The sequence below is a fragment of the Falco peregrinus genome, chromosome Z (assembly GCF_023634155.1).
Source record: "Falco peregrinus isolate bFalPer1 chromosome Z, bFalPer1.pri, whole genome shotgun sequence".
In the NCBI taxonomy this organism is placed as follows: Eukaryota; Metazoa; Chordata; class Aves; order Falconiformes; family Falconidae; genus Falco; species Falco peregrinus.
Genome location: NC_073739.1, coordinates 85280918 through 85308124, shown reverse-complemented (window position 1 = coordinate 85308124; position 27207 = coordinate 85280918). Strand labels below are relative to the sequence as shown.

The window sequence follows — 27207 nt, the reverse complement described above, 5'->3', positions numbered from 1 at the left end:
TAAGAAAATCATTAAAATCCAGATATGCTTGAAGTTATGCATTGAAGTCTTTTCTATGGTAAAGTATACAAGTACAGGTAAAAAATATTAAATGTTACCAGAATAACATTTTTATCTTCTGACACCCTGTAAACAATAGAGCAACACTTCAATACCATCACATAAGAAAATGTTGTTTAAATGCATTATAATATTTATTGATCTATTTCTCCATCAATTTATTCACGTTCATTTTCAACTGAGTCTTATATATTTATTCACAAAATAATAGTTCTAGAGCAGCACTTCCATGTATCTACTCCAAAGCTCTTTACAAAGGAGCCCAAACCTGCAATCCTCTTCACTGTTTGGAAGAGTAAGGAACAGAAAAGGAGACCTAAACCTTGGTCACCTACCCGTGGTCTTTTACTTTTGCTACACAGCTGAAAATTTAGCACAACATTTCCTGATAGGTATTATTGAAATATCTTCTAATTTACCTTCTATTCATAAAACAGTTCAAGGACATTATTTTATTTTCTTCCCAGAACAAGAACACCAGCATCTTGGTTTTCTATAGCCCCAAAAGCATTAATCTGATAAAACTGCTGCTTTGTAGAAACATAATCAACATGAAACCCAGCACAGCTTTACTTTTGCTAGAGTAGGGAAAAGAAAAAAAGGAGACAGAGTGGATTTTTCTCATAATTTTGCCTCACCCATCCTTAGGTAAAACTGTTACACCCTGTCACAAGGGCTACATGCAGGCGTACACTTGCAGACTCTTTGCAGTCCTAATAAGTCTACTAAAAAAGGGAACCAAAAGTTATGTCTGTCACCCTGTACCCAACTCACCCGATGATGATTTCATAGCAAAGCCGTAAGAATACAGAGGGACTGGCTGTTTCTTGGCAGCCAGTGTCCAAAACAAAGCTTCAGGCTGAGAGTGCACATCACCTTCCTCCCCACAGTAGTGGAACATTATTTATGGAGTAATAATACATGATTGCCCCAGGGAAGGGAAAAAACAAACCAGGCTTTAAACCAAGATGGAGTGGCAGCTGCACAGTCACACAGTCAACAACCATGCAGGCTCACCAACATCACGAAATGGAACATATGCACTTGGGCTAACGGAAGTCTGGGTCCATAAGCTCATTCAGGACAGCACTTTGTGGACCCTGCACCAAGTCTGGCGCTACCAGGCCCCTGAAGCAGTGAACCTGTTCCTCAGCAGGGCTCTTGTCTTTGTGAAAGAGGGCTGCTACGGTCACCTCTAGTACACCTGCCGATCCGCATCCAACATGCTCTACCCTCAACACCCCTAATCCCCCTCTGTGTGGAAGGCATGTTAAATCCAGCTTCTGTACCCCAACACCACAGGTGCCAGCCCAGGAATCTTCCAAGGCAGAAACAGAGAAACAAGTAGTTACAGCAACTTGGTTAACTTTGCATCAAAAGACCTAATTTGGAAGGATGACCCAGAATTTATTACCTCCTAAAACATGGGCAGAGGTAGCTGGGTGGATGCCTGCCTTTCTCTTGGGTAGCAAAAACAGGCATCAAACAATGAATTGCATCCCACCATATTCAAGCTCTTTGAGATATTATTTTTAAAATTATTTCAAAAATGGAGCTCACAAGTTAGGACAGGCTGAGATGCATTTATATCCTGCTTTTTATGCCCACAAAGAGTAACTGGGATACATGGAACTTCCTGGATAAACTCATCTTGACTGAAATATATCCCCTCTAAATACTAAGCCTGCATCAGGATTTCCACTGAGGAAAGCAAGGAGGGAAACAACTCAGTTCTTTAGTTCACCAGCAATGACAAATGCATGTAGAATCTGTTGTCTTTTAATGCACATCAGAAGCACTTAGAGCAACAGAAACTATATTGGCCAGCAGAAAAATTAAAAGCACCAGAACAAAAACTAACCACCAAGTTATACCTGCTCCAGTTACTCACAGAGAAGTCAGGGGGAAAAACACCAGTGCTACAGCAGTTATTTTTGGAAGTATCTGCATTTCCCTCTACTTTCTTCTCTCCACATTTGCCTACACTGCAATGGCTCATGCTGCCCAAAGCTTTCTACAGATCTCCACCTCAGCAGCATCCATGCCTTTACTGCAGCCACAGCCTCCAGCCAAACCACCGCCTGGGGGCTGGCTGTCCCCTCAGTCCGGCTCTCCTGCCTCCAGAGCTGGGGAGAAGGTATTTTCCCCCTCACCACAGAGCAGGCACAGGACAGGGGCAGCTGCTTCACAGAGGGGCATCCACACAAATGGGGACACACCAATTTGTCCTGCATTGCAGGCTGTCTTGAATTGACCCTTTGAAGTAAACACCTCAAGGGACACCAGCTCCCACTAACCAGGAACAGCTCACCTTTTCACCCACAGCTACAGCTACACTAGTCACCGCACACAGCCGATGGAGAGGGTCCCTGACGTCAGGCAGCTGTGGTCCTCCCATCCTTCCTACTGCAACCAAGTGATATGCCACCTCCTGGAGCTACCAAACGGCTTTAACCATACATTCATTTTCAGCCAAACCACCCCCCTGAACCAACGTGCAGTCCTGCTCGCCCTTCTGCAAGAAAACAGACCCACGCCATTAGGGCATAGCAAGTGGCAAACAGGACCACAGCAGCTGCTACTTATATGCACCAACATGTGCTGCTCATCAGCAATTAACTGTTCTCAGCCCCTTATCATTAGTACTGACCACACATGCACACCTGGCTGCTCCAATTCAGCACCCCACTGAACTGCTGCAGAAAGGACTAGGGTTTATGAAAAATGTTTCTAGCAGCTTCATTAGGTTTGAGATGGTTATGTAGCATCAGAATCTCCACACATCTTGTATCAATAAAAAAAACCCCAAACCGTTGTGCTACCAAGATGTGCAAGATGTTCCTCCAAGTTTTCTCAGGGCAAAAAGCACTGTTCACAGCCCTGGTATTCCCTATTTCACTGGTCTTGCCTTCCATAAAACTTGGAGCACGTTCTTAATCACAAATTATTATTTTATTTACCTATTTATTATTACCAACTAGGTGAAGATTTGGACAACTTCAGAGGGGCAAGGAAACAGCTGGGACAAAAGGTAAAGCTGCAGGAACAGAGTACTGTCTGGGGCAACACAAAGGCCCACACACCACCTTTGCCACCATTTGGGGTTTGCTGCTGCCCCCACTGTCCCCTCCTGGAGAAATCCAGGCCAGCATACCAGCATGGCTCAAGCTAACCACCCTGGGCCACCTCACACCTGCCACAAGTTTGCCCAGGGCTCCCAGCACTCTGATTAGTCTCTGTCAATTCATGAGAAGTTACCACACCTTGTTGTCACTCAAGGAGATGCTCAAACCTCAAAACTGGTTTTGTTTTTCACTTACATACATTATTGGTTCAATTGTAATCTCTGTAAAAGCAGAAAAAAAATCGCTGTGGTTTCTTTAAATGTGCAAGAACTCCCATGTACTGGACAAATACAGAACAGAAAGATGGCCCATGGCCCTAAGAGGGGACACAGCCCAAGCATGAGATCAGATACAACAGAAACAGATGGGTGAATACAAGGAAAGAGCAAACACCACCAGGCAGCATGACAGGATATATATCAGCACTGGTCCCTTTGGCTTTTAGCTAGGCATTTGCAAGATTCACTGGTCCCTTTGGCTGTTAGCTAGGCATTTGCAAGATTCACCACCAAAACAGTGTTTTACGATGACCAACACAGCTGAAGTACAGTAAGCAAAAAACCTTGTTTAAAAATTTAATGGTTGTTGAGAGCCAGACCTCACGAAGCAATCGCTGATGGTAGCTAACAACCTCAGATGACTGAGAGCAGCAGTTTCAAAGAAAGCAGCGTGACATGGTCAAAGCAGCAAGGTAGGAAAACTGGTCCTTCTGCAGCAAACAATTCAATGTACACCAACCCAAGCAAGAAAAGCAGGATGTGGAAGTAATTAAGGGCTCCAATTTATTAATTTATGCTGAAGAAATCTGCAAACTTCACAGACTGGACACACAGTCACAACTGATGCAGGCATGCACCACAGGCAGTAATGCTGCTGTCAACAGAGAAATGTGAGGCAGCGTAGGGCTCATGTCCAAGCGTTTGAGCAGAAGGTTCTTCCATGAAAGAACCAAACCAAAATCATGGCATGTATATTGGACAAGAGAGGTGTGACCCACACCAACATTTAGACTCACATGTAACCAGTACAGACATGGCTAAATTTTTAATTGCATATGGGAAAACGAGTACGCAGACAGGGACGAGGCCAGGGAACTGACAGGCCCAGAAACAGATTCTTGTGTTTCACCACCTGTAAGAAATATACTGAATTCATAGCTCTATGCACAAAAAATAAGCTGTTTGGCAGCAATATCACTTCCTAGCCATGATGCTAGTCTTGTGGCCTGCTCACTGCCTTCCCGTTGAAACCGCATCCAGTTCTCTGCTTCTCAGGGCCTCCTCCATACCTCAGGAAAGCGGAGGGAAGACTTACTTGGAAAAGGACAGGATGGGAAATAAAGTCACAGAGCCCTCAGCAAGTCAGTCATGCTTCAGAGAGAAATGCCCAGGGAGGTCAGTTAGCAGGATCAAGGAGAACAGCATGGAAGGAGGGAATCCCCAACTAGCTCACGGTCTGAAAGGTCCAACCATACCTCCATATGAGCAGCACTACCATCCTGTTTGGTGTCAAGAGCTGTGGAACCTTCACATTCACACAGCATTTCACCTTACCAGTTCTGTTCACGACATTCTGAACTATGCAGGGAGAGGTACTGAGTACCTTAAGGATAATGTGCTGTCACAAATAACATTTGGCCTCAGTAAGCTGCAGTGGTTAATGGAAAGGCTTCAGCAAATCTTTGAAAGTTTATGACTGAGCAGCCGTTTTATTTTGTAACATGATGCAAGGTTTTCCCTCAAAAGGTGCCTTCATTTCTTCTTTTAAGGCAGTAGTTTCTGCCCTCCTACACAGCCGCACAGAGTAGCATATGATTATGAGACAAGTGGATTTTTTTAAAACAAAATGTTAAAGAAGAAAAGACAGAAGTTCTGCCTCAAATATATAAACCAAAAGGTTTTCCTTCAAAGATTTTTGCCCTTTTGCCCCTTTTTCTTTTAAGAATATCAGATTCAGGTGAACTAATAAGATTATAGCAGTCAGCGGGCAGGTGGAAATAACTGAGTGGCTGAATACAGGTGCTTGCTATTTCAAACAATGAGAAACTTCTACAGTTTTTTGTATCTGTACACAGAAACATTTCTACTGAGTAATTATCTAATAAAAAATATTTTTCACTGTGACATAAAACTCAGGAATTATTACTAAGTCCTCTTACTCAATAGCAAGACTGTATACTCAAATAAGCAGTATTTCTCCATTTACAGCCACTGAAATATATACCCAGTGCATCCTGAAGAACACAGTATACATACACGGATAAAACCCTTCTGATTTTGGTGAAAAACAGGAAAGCCTAATTTCCTCGAAAGCCGCCAAAGTACCAGCTTGTAGTGAAAGCTGAGGAAATTCTCTGGTGCCCTCTGCTGCCAGCCACCAAAAGTGATCTGGACCTGACACATGGAAGCCTCCAGCATAAAATTAAAAGACATTGTACCAATTTAATGAATATACTGATATACTTTACGCCCACACTTGGAAGCCTAATACTCCTTCATTTCACTCACCTCTATGAGGCAAAATCAACATTAAGGTTTCATAAATAAAAATATCTATTATCCAACATATTTCTTCTGAGCAGACTTTATTCTCTTCTGATAACATCACCCTCTACTATCCGCTGGCCCTACATCTCAGTCAAGCCTTTGTTTTGCTGTCCCTTCAAGTGCTTTCTTGAAGCAGAGCCCAAAACACTTTCTGTGACCTTAGTCTGAGGTTACATGCCAGGAGCTCCTGGCTTGCTCCGCCATCGCCCACTGCTCCTCCAAGCAGGTTGTGGGCCACTGTCCCCTTCTGTCAAGCCAGTGAGACCAGAGTGTAAACCCAATCACTACAGGAGCAGCTACACATGAAGCAACAGAGTAAACTATGCCAACTCAACAGAATCAAACTATGGTGTAGGGATGGAACAAGCCGCTGGAGCAGACAGACAGGAACTTGGGCTTTTTGTTGCTCGCAAATACACAGGCTGCAGCATCTTCACCTTTCTTAAACAACACTGTTGGTATTGTCTTGAGGAAAACTGCTAAACAACAGCGAAGGGTCTGCCCCAGGACTACCTGATACAATTATTTGAGCATGTATCTTGCAGGTCTCCCAGGAGAAGCTCAACAAGACAAGAAATTACAAGGCAACTTACGGAACAGTAGTAGGGAGAAGGAAGCAAACAGCTCTGGGCTTCTTGCAATTACTGAGGTCATGTATTGCATGTACTGGGATGTACCACCACTGACAACAATTACTTTTGGAAAACAGCCACCTCTGCTTACACTAGGTCCATTTCTCCTCCCTTCCAGGCAGGCATGCACATATGCTTTAGATACAACAGTGAATGAATTAATTTCAACATCTGCCCAAGGCAGCTCTGACTGCCTTGTGGGTTTTATTTAAGCATACTAATTTAATAGGTAAAGCACAAGCTGTGTGCACTTGCTAAAGAAGTGCAGATGCTACCTTGTCAAAGAGGCTGCTTTCCTCAGGACATCCTCATCATCTAGTATTTTACTGTCACGTCTCTGAACTCTTTTTTTTTTTCCCCACTCCTTTGCTTTCCGAAGTACAGCTTGGTTTAGATTTAATGAAGCTCTCAACTGGTTTCTTTCCCTTCTGCCTATTCTGTAAATTACATGTTAATTTCTACTATAGTAGAAAAAACTTTCTTTTTTTCATTGCAAATCAAGCTGTCATTTAGAACATATTGCCAGGGAACTTCCCCCCTTCAAAGCAATACTATAACTAACAACCATGTGTTGAATCATTCAGCATTTTAAAAAAAGTAAAGACAGTTGTGACAAGAACTCATCATGGTTTCATCCCAATGCCTGACTTGACTGAGAGCACCCAGACAAGTTCCTCAAGAATAGTCTTATTTGACTGGTTTTTTGGTTGGTTGGTTTTTTTTTGAAGAGCAACATCAAGATCAAGATGTTCTAGTGAAATTCAACTTGGACTGCCCAGTGCTCACTTGAAGCATAGGAAGTGCATGGCAAATGAGCAATTAAGTAGCTACAGTGCACACAAAGCAAAAATAGGCAGCAAGCATGACTAAGACTAAACTCTTTCATTAATCAATGGCATTGCACAAAACTAAAAGAGTGGAAGGTTTGTACTGCTTTGAATATTCCATTTCTCAAAGCCGTAAAGAAGCAGAAAAGTTGTTTTCTGTACTTCCCCCCCAAACCAGAAAAAGGAAAAGGAAACACAGTACGAACTCTATCCTACCTGAGCAACTGTCATCTAGTCAAGCGGCTTTGTTGAATTTGGTCATTTGAGAGGTTTGCAATACAAAGCTCTCTAGCTTTGCTCCACCTCCAGGAACTCACTGAGAAAGGAGACAGGCAGTATTTTCACTCTCGCATATATGCCATTTTGCACTACTGAAACATTTCTTCAAAAATTACTTCTATGAATCTAGCTAATGCAACATTTCAGTGGGTAAAATTTTTTACTAATGTCTGATGTCACAACCCATTTCGTTGGGCCCACCACAAAATATAATTTGAGAGTTTGAGTTTTGCCTGTCTTTACATACAGTGAATTTTAAAGAAAACATAAGTCAAGGATAAAACCCCCTCCCTGCTGGACTCCGTATGAAACAGCCAGAGCAGTGACTGCTCCCGCTCCCTCCGACAGCGCACTCGTGAGGCATGGAAGAGGCAGTTCATCACGAGCCAGATTATTTTTTAAAAACGTTTGGTTAATTTTTGAGGCATTTCACTTCAACTAACTTATTAATAACTTGAAAAAGGAGAGACACCAGTATGAGAAGGAGAACGGGCTGATTTTGCTGTTTCTAAAACCCAGTCCCAAGGTAGCACACTCGCTAGGGGGGATAGTTCCAGGAGTATAGCTGTCACCAGAATTTTTCTATTTGTTAAACAAAGACATACCATAACTCAAAGTGGACTGGAAATAGTGACAGTGGTCTTAAAAGAACAGCTAAAAGGTAAACACTTGCTATCTTTGTTGCCTACAAGACACATTCATAGTCACATGGGCTCTCCTTCCATTGCCAATCCACAGTAATTAATTAATTCTGTTATTAAAAATAACAGAATATACATGAATTAAAAAATTCAGCCACATTTCAAGCAGCCTTGTTCTCAAGAGGAGTACACTGTAGGAGCCTGGAGCCTGCATGACCTAGCACTAACACTACTGCTGAATCACTGATCTTAGACCAGGAAATCCAAACAGAAAAGAGGCTCCCATTTCAGCTGTACCTTTCAGGCTGCAGGCTTTTCAGAAAAGAGCAGGTAAAAGCAATAAGCCCAGAGGCAACCACAACCCATAATAAGCTATCATGTCATTAGAAGCACAGCTTCCTATTAATGAAAAATATCCTTAATTTTAACAGAAAAGCAACCTCCAGACAGCCACAATCTCCACATACCTGATGATTTAGAAGGCAAAAGCAGCAACTAATTCTGTCAAATACACCCATTTACAGGATACACACAATCCTTTCTTCCTTTCCAAACTGTTAAATAAGAACATCCACACCACAGTGTCTTATTTCACACAACCAATAATAACCAGAAGACATTTCTTCTCATTTTTATGCATTCACCCTTATTACTTGTGAGTGCATTTGCGTGTATATGCAGAAACTGTATTTATAGGAAGTGTCGCCAGTATGCCAAATCAACCAAACTTGGTTAATACCAAGTGCTGTATTTTATTTATGTTTTTAAAAAGCAATCCAAAACCCAAGTCCACACTGGACATACCTTCAGGGAAAGACGGAAACTTGACCACTGAGTCAGGCTGCATTCAGCACATAGAACAAGTCACTGGAGAAGTACTTCTACTTAGTTTTCATTAATATGTAAAGATGGTCAGGAGAGGAAATTTCATGTTGTATTCCAAGGTTCTCTAGCCACTAACTACATAGGCATGCACTGACTTTGCACAGTGCAGCCTCAGCACTGATGACAGTCATAGCATCATTCCTAATGTATAAGTAAAAACAAAATAGTAGTAACTAATAGTAATTGTTCAGTATGTTGCATAACTAGGATTGATTACATTATAATGTGCATTACTTAATCACATACAAGAATACAAACACTAGCTAAATTGATGAATTCTATGAATTTCTGGACTCTTACAGCAATATAGAATCATTTAGGTTGGAAAAGACTTTTAAGATCATCGAGTCCAGCTGTTAACCCAGCACTGCCAAGCCCACCACTAACCCATGGCCCTAAGCCGCACATCTATATGTCTTCTAAATCCCTCCAGGTCTGGTGACTCCACTGCCTCCCTGGGCAGCCTGTGCCAGAGCCTGACAGCCCTTTCAGCGAAGAGATTCTTCCTAATACCCAGCCTAAACCTCCCCCTGTACAATTTGGGGCTGTTTCCTCTTGTCCTAGTGCTTGTTACTTGGGAGAAGAGACTGACCCTCCGGCTACAACCTTCTTTCAGGTAGTTGTAGAGAGCAAGAAAACAGAGAGCAAGCACCTCTCCTTATCTATAATTAGCTACTATCAAAATTATTTCATAAGCCAAAACACTTCAAAAAAGTGAAATCAAAAGCATGGAGTCTTCTTCATTGTTACAGGCTTCAGTAGAAAAATACCAGTTTCTCCAGTGCTCTACACTGGTAAGAGACCTTCCTTCAATTTAATCAGGCACGAAATGGCTTTCAGACTCTACAAGCCTACAGGCAGTGTTTTATAATAGTGAAGTTGATTAAAAACAAGATGCAAAACACAATGTATGCCTTGTAGTTAATCTTTCACAGTTCCAAGGTAACTTACTATTCCACCACAGTATTAAGCCCTGCATGACTCTTCCCATGAAGAGGCAGATCAGCTGCTGGGGCTGTAACTTTGCAATTCTAACATGTTTTCAAATTACTTTAGATTAACTCACTCTAAAGTGTGTAACTATCTAAAATATTTGGCAGTCACTTGACCTTCTTTCTCCCAAAAAGGATGTTACAAAGATCAGGAATTTGTCCTCTTCAACAGTTGATTTAATTTCTGAAAAGAGACAAAAACCCACGTGTTTTCCCATAATCCAGAAGTGCTGGCTAGGAACAACACGCAGAAATCTTAACGCTTCATTGCCTGTGGGATAGCATGAGTGTGTTAAAAACCTCAGGCCGTGCTGTTGTGTCTCTGGGCACAGACAAATTCTTTTCACTGTGAAGCAGTAAACACACACACAACCCTGTAAGTCAATCCTGTCCAAATCTACACCGGCATGAATCACGATGTATTTTCTGCTGTTCTCACAAGTTTATTTTTCAAAGCAGGGCATACTAATCCGCACACTTCCAAAGACAGAAGAGCCCACTCATCTGCCCCAGAGCTTCGCTCCTGTGCCTCCTTCATGTCACCCTTGCTGATGCACAGCCACAGTGGCGTTCCCCTGCCATCTTGGCACCCTCCATGTTCAAGGGGCAGACACCCACCACAGCAGAGTGCTGGGCTGCTGCTCCATGCGTGCGTCCCCTGGGCTGACAGGAAGAGATTGTCCCCGTTGCAGCCAGCACGGGCACCTCGGGAAATCCAGCCCCCACCCTGCTGCTGCAGCCTCCAGCCACCTCCCCGTGGGCTCATAAGGCTCCGGGCGGACACTCAGGTGTCACCACCTCTCAAGAGCAGGTAAGGGAGTTTTGGGGAAGAGAGTCTCCAACTACCGCAGGTAAGAACAGGATGAGGGAAGCAGGAGGAAGATTTAAGAGGAGACCAGCTGCTGTGAGACGCCCTCTCACAGTACAGGGAGGGCAATAGAAGTGCTAAGTGCAGAAGTCAGCCTCCCCTCCTTCCCCAGCCGCACTACTGGGTGCACCAAGGGGTATCCTGCACCTATCAAGGAGGTCCTCAGCATGGCCCGCTGAGTTATTTCATCCTTTGCCACTTCTGCTGACATTGGTCTTGCTTACCACGGACCACCTAGCAGCCAGCACCCGCCTTCTTTACAGACTCAAATGATTTACTTTCACATGGGACATCAGCCCATTGCTGCGTGCTAACAGGTACACCATCACAAAAACAAACTTGAAAGAGATTTGTGATCTCATGGAAATTATTTATGGGAGAGGGAAACAATGGAGTGTTGGGGTCCGCATCCATGCCAAGAGAAGCACACACACACGGACAGGATTAGTTATCACTATTTTTTAGGGATCCTGAACATACACTACACAGTAAAGAACTGTGTACAGTTCTAACACCTGTACATTTTCCTTATCCTCTTGCTTAGGTCAAACATTCAATGTTTCTCCTCAGCTGCCCCAAATAAGAATTTAATCATCTACTCCATACTGATCCTCAACAGAGCTGTTAACAGGATAGTTAACATACAACACACTCTCGACAGCTACATTAGAATGCCACCATCTGTAGCAACTTAAATCATACTTAAGATTCAAGCAGCATGAAATGTTAGTATCTCAGCAAGGTATGCCAGGTCCCTAAAACAAACAGAAAAATTACACTGGCACTTCAGCCAAAAAAAGAAAACTTCCTGAGAGCTTGCCAATGCAAGCTTATAATATATGATGCTGTTAGTCTCAACTTTTACTAAAGAACTGTTTAAAACAAGGTTAGAAACATAAATTTGGAATATGTTTTTCTCTCTCTGGTTTTATGGAAATCCTGTTGACTTGAGACCAATTTACTTAACTATTTAAGGGCCACATCAACAGAAGTCAGTTCAAAATTCACTCAGTTTTAACTTCATGCATTTTGAAGATAAAAGGTATTTTTACAATTTAACAATTCCTAAGCAACTTCTAGGAGTTCTTTTGAACACAACATCTTAAATATTTACAAAAGTTCTATAAGAAGTACGGCCAAAGGAGATAACTACAGTGCTGGGGATTCAGCTGTGATGTTTCCAACATATTATTTAATGAATCAAGTGAACACTTAAAAAGATTCCCACTTCTCTCCGATTACTACTGTGAATTTGCGACAGCACTTCAATATTTATATAGTAAAGTTCCTCTAAATGAGCAGATTCAATATTCAAGCCACTAGCTTTGATTTTTTAAAAAGAAGTTGTATCGTTTAAAGCTCTGGAAATAATGCAGAAATAAAATCCAGCCAATGAAATCTATCAAGTAAACCAAAAATCTGTAATTGTATGAGAAGGCCAAACTAAACAAGATCTAGAAAAAGCAAAGTTTGCACATAAAAATGTCAATTCGAGCATTAGTGTTTGCAGCAGAAATCTTGTTTTCTCCGTGCTTTAGTCCCACCTCTTCTCTAGAATTTGCTGCTCCTCTCTTACCTTAGTACTGCAGCAACTCAATGCCAGCTGCAGGAGTCTATGAGGTAGATGCTAACATTGTGAGCAAGCAGCAGCATTCCATAGTGCGACCCAGCAACACCAGTTACAGTACCACCCTGGATCTACCTCAGCAAGCATCGTGTCCAGCTACACTGATGTACCGGCTGCTGCTTTTGTTGCTTGTGGTCAGCATCAAAGCTGTTCTTCAAAACAGCAAGTTTGCAGAAAGAAAACCCAAAAGGTTCTTCTTACCGTATACTGCACACAGCTACCAAAGGAACGTTTGTTGCAAATTTCACAAAAAAAAATTAAAGCTGTTGCTGCTTTCATGTAGTTTCAAGCTAGATATGCAAGCTAATAAATAATATGTAAGCAACATTAAAGAAATACAGGAAAATTCACAAGGAGGCTCATTTATACACTAAGAAATCAGTCATTTCGATAAAAACTAAATTGGATACCACTAATTTCAAACTGATAAAAAACTTCTAAGTAGACTGGAGCAGTCGAAGTAAAGAATTTCCTCACACTTAGGCTTGAGACACCAAGAACGTCAAACTTGAATTAAGCTTTAAAGGGAGGCTAGGAAATGCTTTCCAGTTCATTTTGGCTTCAAGACCAGCTTCTACCTAGTTGCTACCCGATTTGGTTCTTTAAGCCATTCCACAGCAAGCCTAGACTTGGAGAAAAGCTATTCTTCCAGAACAAAGGCTTGAGAATGTACGAAGTGACTGTAGTTGTATCTTTCCCTTAGACCATTTAAAACCATTTTTCTTGTTTGACAAGTGCTGTTTTGGCAAAGAACAGTGCAAACTATGGTCTGCACACCTCATCTTTTGATACACAGGTGAACACGAAAGCAATCATATGAAGACTGCCTCATGTGCTAGAAAAACTTCTCTTTTCCCTCTCAGGTCCCCACTTTAAAATTCAGGTGGTTCAGGGCTCAACTGGAGTAGAAAACCTAGGCTTGCCAGAGCCTAACAGAAGAGCACCAAGTCAGTGCAGTTCACTCTGAACTCTTTCCTACATTAGCACTTGCTGCTAGCCTTCCCGTGGCGTAGGCTGAATAGGAGAAAATGCTTTTATTGCCTTTCTCTCTAAAAAGGCCCTATCTTTAGGAACTGCAACAGCGGCACCTGGATATGTGTGAGACCAAGACAATTCACAGTCTGGCTACCAAGTCAGACTTTGATGCCTGGCACCTGAGAGACCAGTACTGAAAGCCAGCAGGGAAAACAGAGCTTCCTCAAAACAGGAGAGAGTGTACTGCTGGCTCCTGGTCTTTCCTGCATTACGCAGGGCGTACAGGGAGACAACTGGGAGTCATTTTATGTACTGCCAAACCCTGCTGAGCTTTGAGCTGCTCCTTGCATGCTTGCAGAGCGAAGGCAGACAGTGAACTCAGGAACGGCTGCCAGTGGTGGGAGAGGGTGTGAACAGCCACCGCTGTGATTAATGGCTTTCTTGCCAACACATAGTCCATAATTTGCATTGCTTGTAATCAGGTAACAGAATCTCTCACATTTATGAACAATCAATTATGAAGTTTCTTTGCTCTGCTAAGTTTATTCTGTTTAAACACATAAAACAGTCAATGCAGAACACCTACCTGGCTCCGAAGATGTCTTTTTTCGCTAGATCAATGCCAGAAACCACCTTTACCCTGAGGATACGAGACTCCTCCTGTTAATAAAAAAGAAAACAGGTTTAATGTTTATTCTGTAATTATTTTGAAGATCAACAGTTTGCAAAAGGTTAAGCAATAAAAAAACTCTCAGGCTTTAGACAGCAGGAGCCTTCCTTAGGTAGGATTTTGAAAATAAAAACCTCTTGGAAGGAGGTATACACGTTTTATACTCTGTTACAGAACAGTTCAAGTCCAAACATGAAGAGCATCCAACTCCAGTCAGAGTGGTTAAGAGTTAAATAAAAGCAGAGTAAGAGCTGGTAACAGTAATAACATCATAGTAATAGTAATGTAACAATAATAGTAATAAAAGTAGAAGACAATTTGCTGAACAGGTCCATTTTGCATCCTAAATGATCCATATTCCACAGAAATTCATTCTGCTTAGACTCTAAAGCTGTCTCTTCAAACACAAGGGAAAACACTCATAACACTTCTGCCCCGAAATACCAGTGCATCTTGGTCAGAGAGATGTCTGCAGTTTAAAAAAAAAGGATGCAAGGTTAAAAATAAATCTGTGAAGTCACATTCTTTAAACCTTTCTCACCACCTTGGTATATACAACTTCCAATGACTCATTCCAATTTCTGAAGATGTGTATTACTAGGACTCAATCTAATGCTCAGTTTATCACTTCATTATGTTAAGCTCCTGAGGAACACTGGTATAAATGTTATTTTTTACTTTTTTTTTCCCCCACCCTGTTTGACCAGTTTATTTTTGCTACACAAAGAAGCCACCAAAATTATATCTGGAAAGGATTCTACAGAAACAGGTTTTGCAGTCACCTGTATCAGTTACACCTTTTTCTCCTCAGATAAGCCTTCCACAACTGCAAGATCGAAGATTCAATTACGGTAATTTGAGACTCCATTCCTTGAAGCTTGTTCAGAAAACAATAACATTTTCCCACAGGTTTATGCTGGCATGACTGCACTATGCCTGGTCTATCTGCTTTAGATAGCTAGAAGCAAGACACAGATTCATTAGCTGGATCTGAGATTTTTGAGATTACTAGGAAGGCCAGAAACCCCCCAGAAGCAAAGCCGTACCTGACTAGCCTAATACCATTCCCCTAGAAGGCATCTGAAACAGATTACTTCAGAGAATGAAAAACAAAAGTTTCATTGAACCTGCCTGCAGGATGAGTTTCACCCTGACACACATCTTGCCATAGTAACTGTGCTACATTAAAACAAAAGCTTGAGGATTTAAATCCTTTCAGAAAATCTGTTTGTTGGTATTCTTTCCAGCAGCACTTAACACTGTCCAAAGCAGTTTCTAATTAAGAAAACAGAACTCCTTCCAAAAGGAGCCTAAAGCTTACCAGAAAGGTGAACAAAACAGTATATGAAAAAGAACAATTCAATGGACTTATCTTAGTGGATATTGAGTACTTCTGTTTGTTTTTTTTTTTTAATGTGTCAACTTTTTTCTATCTGTTAATGTCAATATAACATGTCTGGTCCTCTAGAGCAGTTTTAATAGACAAAAGGCAACGAACTTGCAAATTCTGATCATGAAAACACTTTCATTAAGAGAAAATAGGATAGCAAGGGGGGGGGGGGGGGCGGAAAGTCAGAAACGCAGACTATTCTGACCTTACTGAAGGAGAACCGGAGGTTAAGAAGTTGTAATACTAAGTACAGAGGGGCAGAAGGAGGGATTTCTGACAGTTACTGTATTATCAATGCTACTCAGATTTCCTCCTACAAAGGCCCACATCAATTTTGCTATAGCAGCATCTTATTTCTGCACTAAAATTACCTCTGCATAGGAACTGAATAAAAAAAAAATAAGAAAAAAAAAATATCACAGAGCAGGAGGAAGGATCCCTAATTCAGGTTTTGTATGACACAAAAGATGATGCTCCAGACTACCTAAATAGATAAGAGTCTCATATTTGAAGTTTCACTTCAGACTTTAAGTACACCAGAAGATATGATGCTGTTCCCTCCCTGCATGTAGGCCCCCAGCCTCTGCCAAATACTCAGTTTTACCAAACAGAAACAGTGCTTTCGCAAATGTTTGTTCAAATTTTCCTATGCATGAAACATACATAATATTTTAAAAAATAATTAAAAGAACCTCAATTAGTAACAAGGCCTTACCCACCTACCCTCAATGTTTTCCCTTCAGTTAGTAAGACACTTACTTTGATAACATCAATTGTATACAAGGAGCAAGGTGATTTTGGATGATGGAAAAATCTTTGGCAGAAGATGATACTTTATATATAGTACTCTGAGCCATACGAGTAGCTGTTCAGGCAGCTTGTCTGTAAAATAATTCTCTTGTAATGAACTGAGCTTTTCTTATCTGTACCGTTTTTTCTAAAAGCACTCACAAAAGCAGCGTAACAACACAGCTACATTCATGTGCACACAGACGCATAAAAAGCATAATAAAAGCATATTCCAGCTCATGCGACTACACAAAGCCTCAAATTATATAGATGAAGGGTTCCCAAATTAAGCATGTTTAAGCATCACCACAGGTAGCAGCGGGTACCAGCAGCAGCTCCCAGCTCTCCTGGCTGACACCTTGATTTTGTACTGCCTAATCTCCACCTCCTTAGCCGGGAATGGTGCCGGGGGCAAACAGCACGACTGAAGGGCAGAAAAACTTAAGAATTTCATATTTTTATGCTTTCTCCTTATGTCCCACTTTCCTCATTTATCTCCAAGTATGCTGTGTCTAGGTAAAGAAAGGAGTTAAAGTTTTCACAGCAATAGGGAGGTAATCTCACTTCACCGTCCACCAAAAAATCAGGTAAAGGATTGCTTGCCTAGCCACAGCCAGAGACCTGAAACAGAGCATCAGTTACCTGACACCGGTTTCCACCCACCCTCTTCTGAAAAGACTGTATAAGAAGAGAAAAATAGGATTTTGGTTGGTTTTTTCTTCTAAACCCAAAGCACGACAAAGGGTAGCCAAGACAAGATCACTCAACATGGAAAAATTCTGAGTGAGAAGACCCAGGATCCAAACCCCAAATAAAGGGATCCCTTTCTAGCTTTGAGTGCAAGGTAATCTTTAGTTAAGTAGCATTTACGCTTGTTGAGATTAAGGACGTGTTTATTTCTTTCAGTAGAAAGTGCCAATTTTAACACCTCTCCCTCCAGTTTATTCCATTCCCACACAGGTTTTTCTGCACCCAGGCACCCAGGCACCTTGAGCCAGTGGAGCCCACAAACAACATGCCAATGAAACTGAAGATGGGAGGAGGAAGAAATGGACAGCCAGAGATGACGCGAAGATGGACGCAGTTGCTTAAAAGCCAGCACTGCTGTGCGAAGATGTATGTGGCACCAAGACCAGAAATTCAAGGCTTCAGTCTACAACACCCACGAATATTCTGCTAGGCTTAGAAAATGCTGACATGGCTTTTATTTTTACTCCAAATACAAAGATTTCCAGGGTGCAGGAGAATGTCTCCACTGAGTTCTGTGTCACCTGGACACATCCTCTGGATTAAATAAAAATAAAGAAAGGCAAAGACTTAACCACTCCAGAAATAGCTAACTATAAACCAAAACTACTTGCTAGTAAAGCTAGTCCTCTTATAAAGCTTGGGCTCATTACTCACCCTTTGCACAGGGCGACTGATGCCTCTGAAAAGTAATTACTGACCTGAGACAGTAATCCAGCAGAGCCAAGCCCAGTGCCACCTTAAGTACCTACATGTATGTCCACCAGCACCCAGTGCACAGTCTGAGCTGGCTGCATTTAGTAGGCAGGGAAAACCCCAGAGACAAGCAGAGAATGGAGTAAGGAAAGAAAGTGGGAGGATTAAGAAGTGATGTGATGCAAAACGATGGTTCCTGCTGGGGTCCCATGCATGTGAGACAGGGTCCACAGTGAGGTTGAAGGATACCTGGAGAGACATAAGGTGGGAGTCCTAATTCGCAAAATGAGTAAATGAACAAGAACATGCAGAGCAGGGTAACAAGGCTGGTCAGAAGAGAGACATTCATGAGCACAGCTCTGTATCAGACTTGTATCAGGAAACTAGACATACAAACCACAGAAGCAGAGCTCCCCAGCGAGGGACACAAGTGTTCATGCTCGCTTGGTGTGCTGATCACAGACTGACCTCCAACAAGGCCTCCAACACCAGCACAGCTGAACCATCATACATATTCTCCCTTGAGCATCAGACACAGAGTGAAAAGGGATCCTAGACAGGTCCCTGACCACAGCAAAATTATTTTTTTTGTTGGACTTAAAAAAGGCACTTGCTTAACTAGCCTGTGCATATCTTAAAAAAAGAAACATGACATAAGGCAATACTGTAATCATGAGTTCTTTACCGATAAATAGCTTTAGGCGCCATGTGAACTGACATGCCACTGAGCAGAAAGACAACCTTAACCTGTCTAGACAACAACCTGATACACACAAATCCAATAGAACAGAGTTTATTGGCAGTTAAGTATCTTGACTGAAAGACTTTCATGAGTAATCAATCTTATCTAACACATCCCCATAGAGTGGTTTTCCCAATACAAACAAACTTCCATTTTCTGGCAACTGTACCTAACACCCCTTTGAGTCAGTAAAAAGTGGGAAGGGGCAACCGCTTACCACCCCGCAAGGTGGCCAGGCTTCAGGACACAATCTTGGGCTACTCCTCCCTCCCTGCCTCCCTCCCCGCACACCCAAGAAGCCAGAACCCACCCTCACTCACTCAACACCCCACCCCATCTTTCCAATGGCAGCCACATCTTCCTTCTTGCAACATCACAGGCATCAGGAAGCAACAATGTGCAAGTGGGGTTTGGTAAGGGGAAGACCAGGCCAGGAAAGCTGAAACCACCTGGCAGAAACACTACCCTCACTGGAAGACTTCAGCTGTTTAGAAGCCCCTTGCTGCTTGAGGCACCGTTCCCAGCACAGTCTAAGAAAGAGGCAGCAGCACACAAGACCACTCTAGAAACAGTTCATGGTCCGCAGTCCACACTGGCCCACCCTAACCTACCCAAAATGAGTTAATACTTGGTGTTCCAAGGTCACTGTTCAACGCTGAACATTTTCACAGCTTCACTCCATGTCAACAGGATGCAACCTTTACACTGGCTGCATAGCCATACCATTTCCAACAGCATCTGCACTAAAATGCAAAAGGGAATATGGGAATATTTGAAATCAACAGTATCTGTTTTCCTCTACCCACTTTCCCAACATCATGGATGGGAGCTTTTGACCTGGATTCCTTCCTCTTAATTTTATTTAGTAATCACAGAGAACTGGTGTTTAGATGATTTAAATGCTATGACACTGACAGTGGTTAATAGCAGCAAATTATCATCTGCATCCATCTTTAAATCACTTTTTGTAATCTTGCTGCATGGATATATAAAAGGTGCTCTTCTGGTTCTGTTCACAGTTGAAATACATCAAAAAGAAATACTCATCTGGTGGCAAGACTAAACTGTATCTACCTTCTGTGTAACTCCTGGACTGCCTGAAACAACTGGTATTAGCCACTGACAAACAGCAAACCAGACGAGATGGACATTAACTGCAATTTTTGTATTGCACTGAATTCCGTTTGTTTTGAAAAGCAGATAGCCTAAACTTCTTTTTGAAATACACTGTTTGAAAAGGAAGTCAACCTTGCCCCACAGAGGAATTTTTATGTCGTTTTAAAACCTTGCCTGTAGCATACTAAGCCTGGAAGGGTCTCCTTAAAATGCCATGTGCTGCCACTCCCCAGTCTGCTCGAGAGCTGCAGTTGAGCAACTCGACAGCTCCTGACTCCAGAGGCCAGGGCACGCTCCTCCACAGCACTGACACCAGCTCCGGCACAGCCTGAGGTATGACCCTGAAACTGCATTCCTCCCTCGCTCGGTTTCTTTCAACTACAATGCAGAACATGTCTCGGAATTTAAAACTATGCTGCTCACAGTACTCTGACTAAAAAATTTTGCAATGCTCTGCTAGGAATCCAAAGTTGTGCATGCACATCGGGATGGCTGTCTTTGCTGGCTCTTAGCAGTTAACCAGTAAAATGCTAACATTTATGAAGCCTCACTTGTCAAAATTATTTATGCCTATACTTCTTCTGCCCTCACCCCTCTAACCTCAGCCTACCTCGCCCACTGCAGGAGGGGTGCCATAAAGTGCTCAGTTAGGCATTAACATTGAGTTCTACTGCTAATCACGTTCATACTTATTTCTGCTTTGTCCAATGATTAACATCAAGTTTATGTATTCTTGCCTCCCTGAAAAGTGTCAGAGGTTACATAGTTTTCTTCTTTGCTGAAGGATAACCTTTACAATGATTGTGTCTTCTCATCTGTAATTCACTCTGCCATTTTAGAAGACTTAGCCGGTTTAGGTGGAAGCAAGCTATGAAGCTGAAAGCCCATTGTGCAGCAAAAAATAAACTTCACCAACAATGAACAAATGCCAGGTCACCTCAGGAAACAGGCAAGAGAATGCAGATGCATTTACAGACTTACAAGACTTTTGTATGTGTATTTATATGTATCACTCACATCATTTTTAAACGAATACCACATGCACTTCCTTCAGGTGCTCTGAAGAGCACAGTCATTTCTAACACCTATTAAAGCATTCACATAAAGAAAACTTATTAAAAAGTCCTCCTGCCCTGGGATTAACAAAATACCCTGGAGCTGGGACGTTTAGGGAAGAGTTACAGCAACAACAGGGAGAGAATGTGGACACACAGTGCCCTGAGCTGTGTGCTTCTTCCCCACTGACGAGGATGTAACACCATCCCTCAGCTTCGCCCCTGAAGAGAATAATACAGGAGAGGTAGCTTAGTCCACACAAGCCAAACCAAAATGGATATGCTCTAAAACCCAACCCAAACAAGTTTTGGAATGCACATCTCTATGTTCTAAATACACATAAAAAGAAATCAGCAATATGCGGTCTGGAGTAAGAAGGAGAGCTGTAGACTTCAACTTCCTATAGGGCAGAAAATCCCATGATATGTTTAGAGTATGCATTAAGAGAACAGCACTGAAATAACAATCAATATGTGTATAAAATTAGAAGCTTGGCTTTTTAAAATGAACAGACAAGTGTGAAAGGCACAACATTTGGATCAATGCAAAACCAATACTTGAACAGATGCCATGCAAACCAGAGAAGATTAAACATTTAACATGTTCTTCCACAGCTACCTTATAAAAGCTATATAAAACCATCTCTAAGTCAAATCCCTCAAGATGGACAAATTTCCTTTCACATTTTCCAAGTCGCACCGAACCCCAGCCAGCCTTTGTCACCCCACGTCGGGACACCCGAACCTGGCTGTCGCCCAGGCATCACGCCACGGTCCCAGCACCGGCACCGAGTGCCGAACTTACCGAGCGCTGCCCAGCTGCTTCAGCAGCAGAGCCCAGGCAGGGCCGCGTCCCCAGGAGCGTGCCACAGGCACCACTGTGGCTCGGGGGCACCACTACGGTTCGGGGGCACCGCTGTGGTTCAGGGACACTGGCCGCCACTGCCCCGGCGGAAGTCTGGCTGACGGAGGCAATAAATGTCCATCACCAAGGCAACGAGGTGAAAGGACAGCAATCTAGGATTTCACCTGAAGAAAGCTTAACATGAACAGCAGCGGGGGAGTGTTGGTTTGGTTTTGGTTTGTGGGGCTGTTTTTTTTCTCTATGTGTAGAGACATTTTTGATTTCAAACCAAGATAGGCATCGGCAAGGTAAATTTCCACTGATTCTAAGGAGAGAAACCAGATTATACAGGAAAGTTACCTGCATGCAGAGACTCTGTGAATCCAGTTTCACCCGCTGTGTACCTCATCTCTGTTTTTATTGTACCTGAAAGTTTGCAAAACATAACAAAATAGAAAAGACAACATATCTTTAACTCAATATTCTGCTTGCAAAACATGTCAGAATGGAAAAGACAACAAATCTTTAACCCAAGGTTTTAACTGTTGGCACTTTTGTTATCCTGAATTTAAAAAGAACACACAACATGCAGAGCCCCTGGTGTGCTGGACATGTGAAAACATATGGTCACCCAAACAAGCTGCTCTTCCATTCTCCCTATTACTGTGAAAAATCAATCACACTTTCATTTGTGTGGTTTTGCACTTTCAAAACAGAGTATTTGTCATCTACTTAAAAAAAGAAGGGCAAAAGGTTTTTGACAAGACGACTAACATTAGGCTACTAAATCTTTTAGCAACTGAAAACATGGATGACCAAGTTAGATTGCAGAAGAGTCATGCTGATTCTTACTTTGATTTGTTGCTGGATTAAACCAACCCACATTACGGCTGAGTGGAAAAAAACTCATACTCTAGGAAGCTATTCCACATCAACCTCTTACACAGAGTGCTACCAGATCAGATTATCCCGTTCTGACATACAGGCACCTACCCAACACTAAACAACATGACGCAGCCTCCAAGGGAGGCCCAAAGCAGGATGCATGGCCAGCAGCCTGCTGCCATCACCCCAGAGTGAAACTGGCCACCCGTGCACCGACCGAGCCGAGGAAAGCTTGCACTCCTGCACTGCCATCACGCTGCTACTCGGAAGTGAGAAGTCAGTCACCATACTAACGCCACTACCCGTGCCACCTCCCAACGGCACAGGCAGCTGGAACAGGAAGAACTCAGTTCTCTTTCTGGAGATACAGGGAGAGGAGGGGTATCCAACAGCTCAACCTCTGGGGACATCACAGTGACCTTCTGAAGGCCACAGCAAAAGTACCTGCTGAGTCTCAGTATAATTCTTGTGATATCTTAATAATCTTGAAATTTGTCAGTGGCAATTTTGCAAACAGTCTTTGATAAAATCTCAGCTCTGCAATGAAAACAAAAACATGTGCTAAGGGTATGAACTGCATCTCCAGTCTCCTCTGTGAAGTTCAGCACAGGAAAACAGTCAGAGTAAAGGTCGCTGGGTTACAGCCACCTACTTACCTGGCTCAAGCACGGACATCAAAATCTCCTTTCAGGTAGCTTCAACACAAGCAACCTGGTAACGTTGCTCAGATCTTCCTCCCTCCAAGTGTTGATCCCAGTCCTCCTCATGAACTCCCACACTACAACAAATTGTGCCTTTTCCGCGGAATTCTCAACCCCTGCTGCATGATGCAATGTATTTCAAAAAACCCACAAAACAAAACACATTACTTTGTCTAAAGCCGATCTCATAGCAAGTAAACCTAGAAGCTCCTGGAGGCAAGACTACCATGTAATTTGGACAACAGAGATCTCCCTGGCTACACAGAGCCAGCCAGCTGCCCCAAGCACACGCCTCCAGGCCAAGGCGAGGGCTGCCTGTGCAGCACAGTGGTGAAATCCAAGATGAACCCAAGTTCTGAGGAAATCGGCTCTGCAGCTGAGCAAAACCTAGCTTCTCATACTCACATGATGATGCCCCGAGCACAGGAGGACCAGCTTGCCTTAATGCTAGAGCAAGCGTGTATCCATCAGCTCGCTGCGCTGCAGCTGGAGCAGCAGCAGCTCCAAGCATGCTCCTTCTGCAGTGAGTCTGAGGGGCTGGCAGGAAAGACAAGGGCTTTAACCTCACAGGGTGGTCACACGAAGCCAAGCTCCTCCAGGCCACATTAGGCTAAGCTTAAAAGGCTCTGATTATCCCACAATGCTACAAAATCTATGGAATTGCATTTTACTGGCTATCTTACTAATGCACACCAGAGCATTCACATCAACAGACCAAGCAAACAACTAGTAAGCATTCGAAGAACTGAAGAGTTTGGAGAGCTGTGGGAATCAATCTCACATGACAGAAAAATACTAAATGTTTTACAATAATGATTCAAGTCCCACTTCTAGGACTTCAGACCTCTAGGAATAGGTACCATATTCCTGTTTTCCTTGGCCAGACTAACACAGCTTGGGAGGAAAAACAGCAGGCAAAATTTCAGAAAGGCACATGTTTGCCTTAGAGGAACAGTACCGCCATGCTGCTCTTACACGGGGACAAAACAGCACACAAAACTGAAGTGAGCGAGTTAAAAACATGCACATCAGGAGTAGTACACAGAGTTCAAAGGTCCATGCATATCAGCAACAGGGTTAGCAACCAGGACTCAAAACTCCCAGCCCTACGTTGAAAGCACATTATGAAGAAACAGGCTCAAATCACAGTACTGACCTCAAGAAAATGCGTCTGCAAGGTATTTTTACTGCATGTTTAAAAAAAAAAACGTGTTCCAGGTGAATTGTGACCTATTTTTATAAAAATACGTTGAACTCCATGCAGCTAGGTATACTTGAGCAATGTGAGCAAGCATGTTGAACCAGGTCACCACCTGTGGTCTTTAGAAATACCTAAGAGAATGCAAAAGAACTTTCAATTAATGGACTTCTTGTACTACACAAGACTCTATTCTCCTTATTTAACACTTAGACCTATTTATATCACTCACTGAAGGAATTCATCTAATTGGCACGTAGTTTGCTGCATAACCTAATTCATTAAACTCTCCAGTAGTCTTATGCAGATGTCTTCTAGACCCAGCTGTGCCAGTCAAGAAAAATATTCTTACCCAGCAGCTTGCTTTCTGGTCTTTAACACTGCCAGAGGTTCCCATCTCCTCCCTTCCCGCTGACAGCAGAGACCACAAGAACTGAAGGAAGTCAGGTTAGTTCCACTGGCCTCACTGCCTTGGACAGCCTCAAGCTCACACGCACTCGGAACGGTGGCTGGGAAGGAGTCGCGACCTCTGCCAAAGTGACTTTCCCCTTCACTTGCTCCTGCTCTGCGCTCAGACTCGGTGATTACTTGGATTTCCATCTTCTTGGCTCTTCCACCTAAATAGGCAGCCACTGGCCTGAATACCTACTCCTCCTACAAATACTACCCAAAGAACTACCCCTGAGAAGCTTGCAACATAACAAGTTTGCCATAAGAAGCACAACAATCACTCGGGTCTGCTTAACTTAGCACCATTTTGTGGCAAGTATCTCAAAGGAAAGAAAAAAATAATGTAGCATGAGAAAAGACAGTACATTTGCTGAATCACCTGTATGCGTCACAGATTTATGGTATAAGAAATTATCTTAATGAAGGAAACTTCAATCTGCTTTTCTCTGGGCAAGCCAAGAGAAGTATGTAATCTTGGGTGGTAGCAAAGAAACAGGAAAAGCATTTGTTACACGTTGCTGTTAGGAAGATAAAGCTTTCACTAGGAGTTACTGGTGCATTTGCAGAAGTCTGTGACCTGAAAGTGACCCTCTTACATGGACTTAAGTTTTAAAAGGAAAATAGTAACAAAATCAACACCCAACCTTGATCTTGCACCAGAGATCAGCATCAAGATCTTCTGCATCCAAACTGAACGTTTATTGCAAGTTTAAACACAAAATGCATAAATGAAAACCTGAAGTAACCTCTTTTCCTTCCCTTAGGAGATACAGAAATTCAGTCGATTCATTAAAACCTCAAGCTTTTATTTAAACAAACATCTAACTTCCTAGCATTCAAAAATAGCTCTTCCAGTATGAACTACCATAAAATAAAGAAATAATGTTTTTACATGTGGCATGACTACACTACGCTGGCCCCGCTGCTCCTAAAAGCTTTGCCAATCAGAGTGGAACAAGACCAGCTGGTTTAATTTCAGATATTCATTCAATGGGCAGACAGATCTATTACTTTCCAGCACACAGAAGAAAGCAGTACTTCAAGACTTACAAGTCAAAAGAGAAACACACAAAAAAACAATTTCCCCAGTGTATGCCTAACAATTTTGGCTAGTAATGAAGAACCATCTAAATTCCCAATTAAGGGCCTGCGGTAAGAAGCCACAGGAGGATACAACAGACTTGTTTTCAAAGCATCTTTTCTAGCGTGACAATTAGGTTTTTATCTTTCACTAAGCCAACCTCTGAAAGAATTAAACTTTTATTAAAAAAAATCCAAAATTAAATATCTTAAAGTTGCAGGTTTTGATATAATGAAATCCACCAGGCCTTTAAAATTCATACTTTTTTGAAGTGAAACCCTGTGAATTACACTTAGCGTAATCCTCTTAATCTTTCCTGTGCAAAGCACCACACAAATCCAGGTTTAACTGTATTTCAGACTACCACTTCTCATAAAAATCCACTGATTTGTCAGAAAGCCTCCACGAGTAAGCAGTGTGTAAGACCTCAAAGAGAATCACAGAAGGGATGCAGCTGGACTGACCTCGAGCTGATTTCTCCGACCCCACAGCTCACAGCCAGGCAGCCCCAACAGCTGCTGCACACCATACCCTGTGCACGTGCACATCTCCAGGGATGGGACTCCACCACCTTGTCGGCAACACACTACCCCACACAGCCCGGGCGGGCATGCTGCTGGCTCCTACTCAATGTGCCATCCTCCAGGACCTCAAGGGCCTTCTCCACAGAGCTGCTCTGCAGCTCGCCAGGAGCCATCCTCTCCTGCAGCATGGGGCTATTCCTGCCCAGCTGCAGCACGTGCATTTCATTTGCAGAACTTCACGATATTCCTGCTGGCACAGCTGTTTCTCCAGCTTGTCTGGGTCCCTCTGAACAGCAGCACAACCCTCCAGTGCACCAACCTCTCCTCCCAGTTTGTATCACCTTCAACTCAAAGTTTGCAGACAAAGAACAAATTAGACTGGGGCAGTGCTTTTAAATTTAAAGAATAACAATAATACTACAAATGACAAGTTGGAGATCATTAGGAAACAGATAAAAACAGAATTCCCAGAAAAACAGCTTCAAAACTGTAGTCAGGAATCAGGCAGGTAGGAGAGCAGGTTTAAAACCGCTGTGGTTAAGAATCAGGCAGGTAGGAAAACATTAAGCTCAGATTTTATTTGTAGGCAATGACGTGCAGGGCTTGAAGGAGATACAAGCTAACCTGCTGGACAAAGGGCAACTTGTACCTGCAGGCAACCGAGAGCCATTCTAGAAAAGGACAGCTCTTGCTGCTGCTAGGAACACTTACCCGGGTAGCTGTTGCTGTGCTTTGTTACTCCTCATGGTTTGCAAAAGCTTTCCACATCACCCAGAATGGCACCAGTGCTCCCTCGTAACACTACTGTTAAGTGTTTAAACTGAATTTTAATACACACAGTATCCTCACATCACTACTATTG

At 42.7% G+C, this 27207-nt stretch overlaps 1 protein-coding gene across 4 annotated transcripts in view; it reads right to left on the bottom strand.

The window, feature by feature from the left end:
- NEDD4L (NEDD4 like E3 ubiquitin protein ligase) overlaps positions 1–27207 on the bottom strand; it is a 180086-nt gene that overhangs the window by 127779 nt on the left and 25100 nt on the right. For 3 of the 4 annotated variants that reach the window (XM_055790365.1, XM_055790367.1, XM_055790368.1), the window contains exon 2: positions 14044–14117. In XM_055790365.1, coding sequence (XP_055646340.1) covers positions 14044–14117 — 74 coding nt within the window. Of the gene's footprint in view, positions 1–14043; positions 14118–21866; positions 21933–27207 lie in introns of those variants that run through there. The other variant, XM_055790366.1, reaches the window with a different exon arrangement.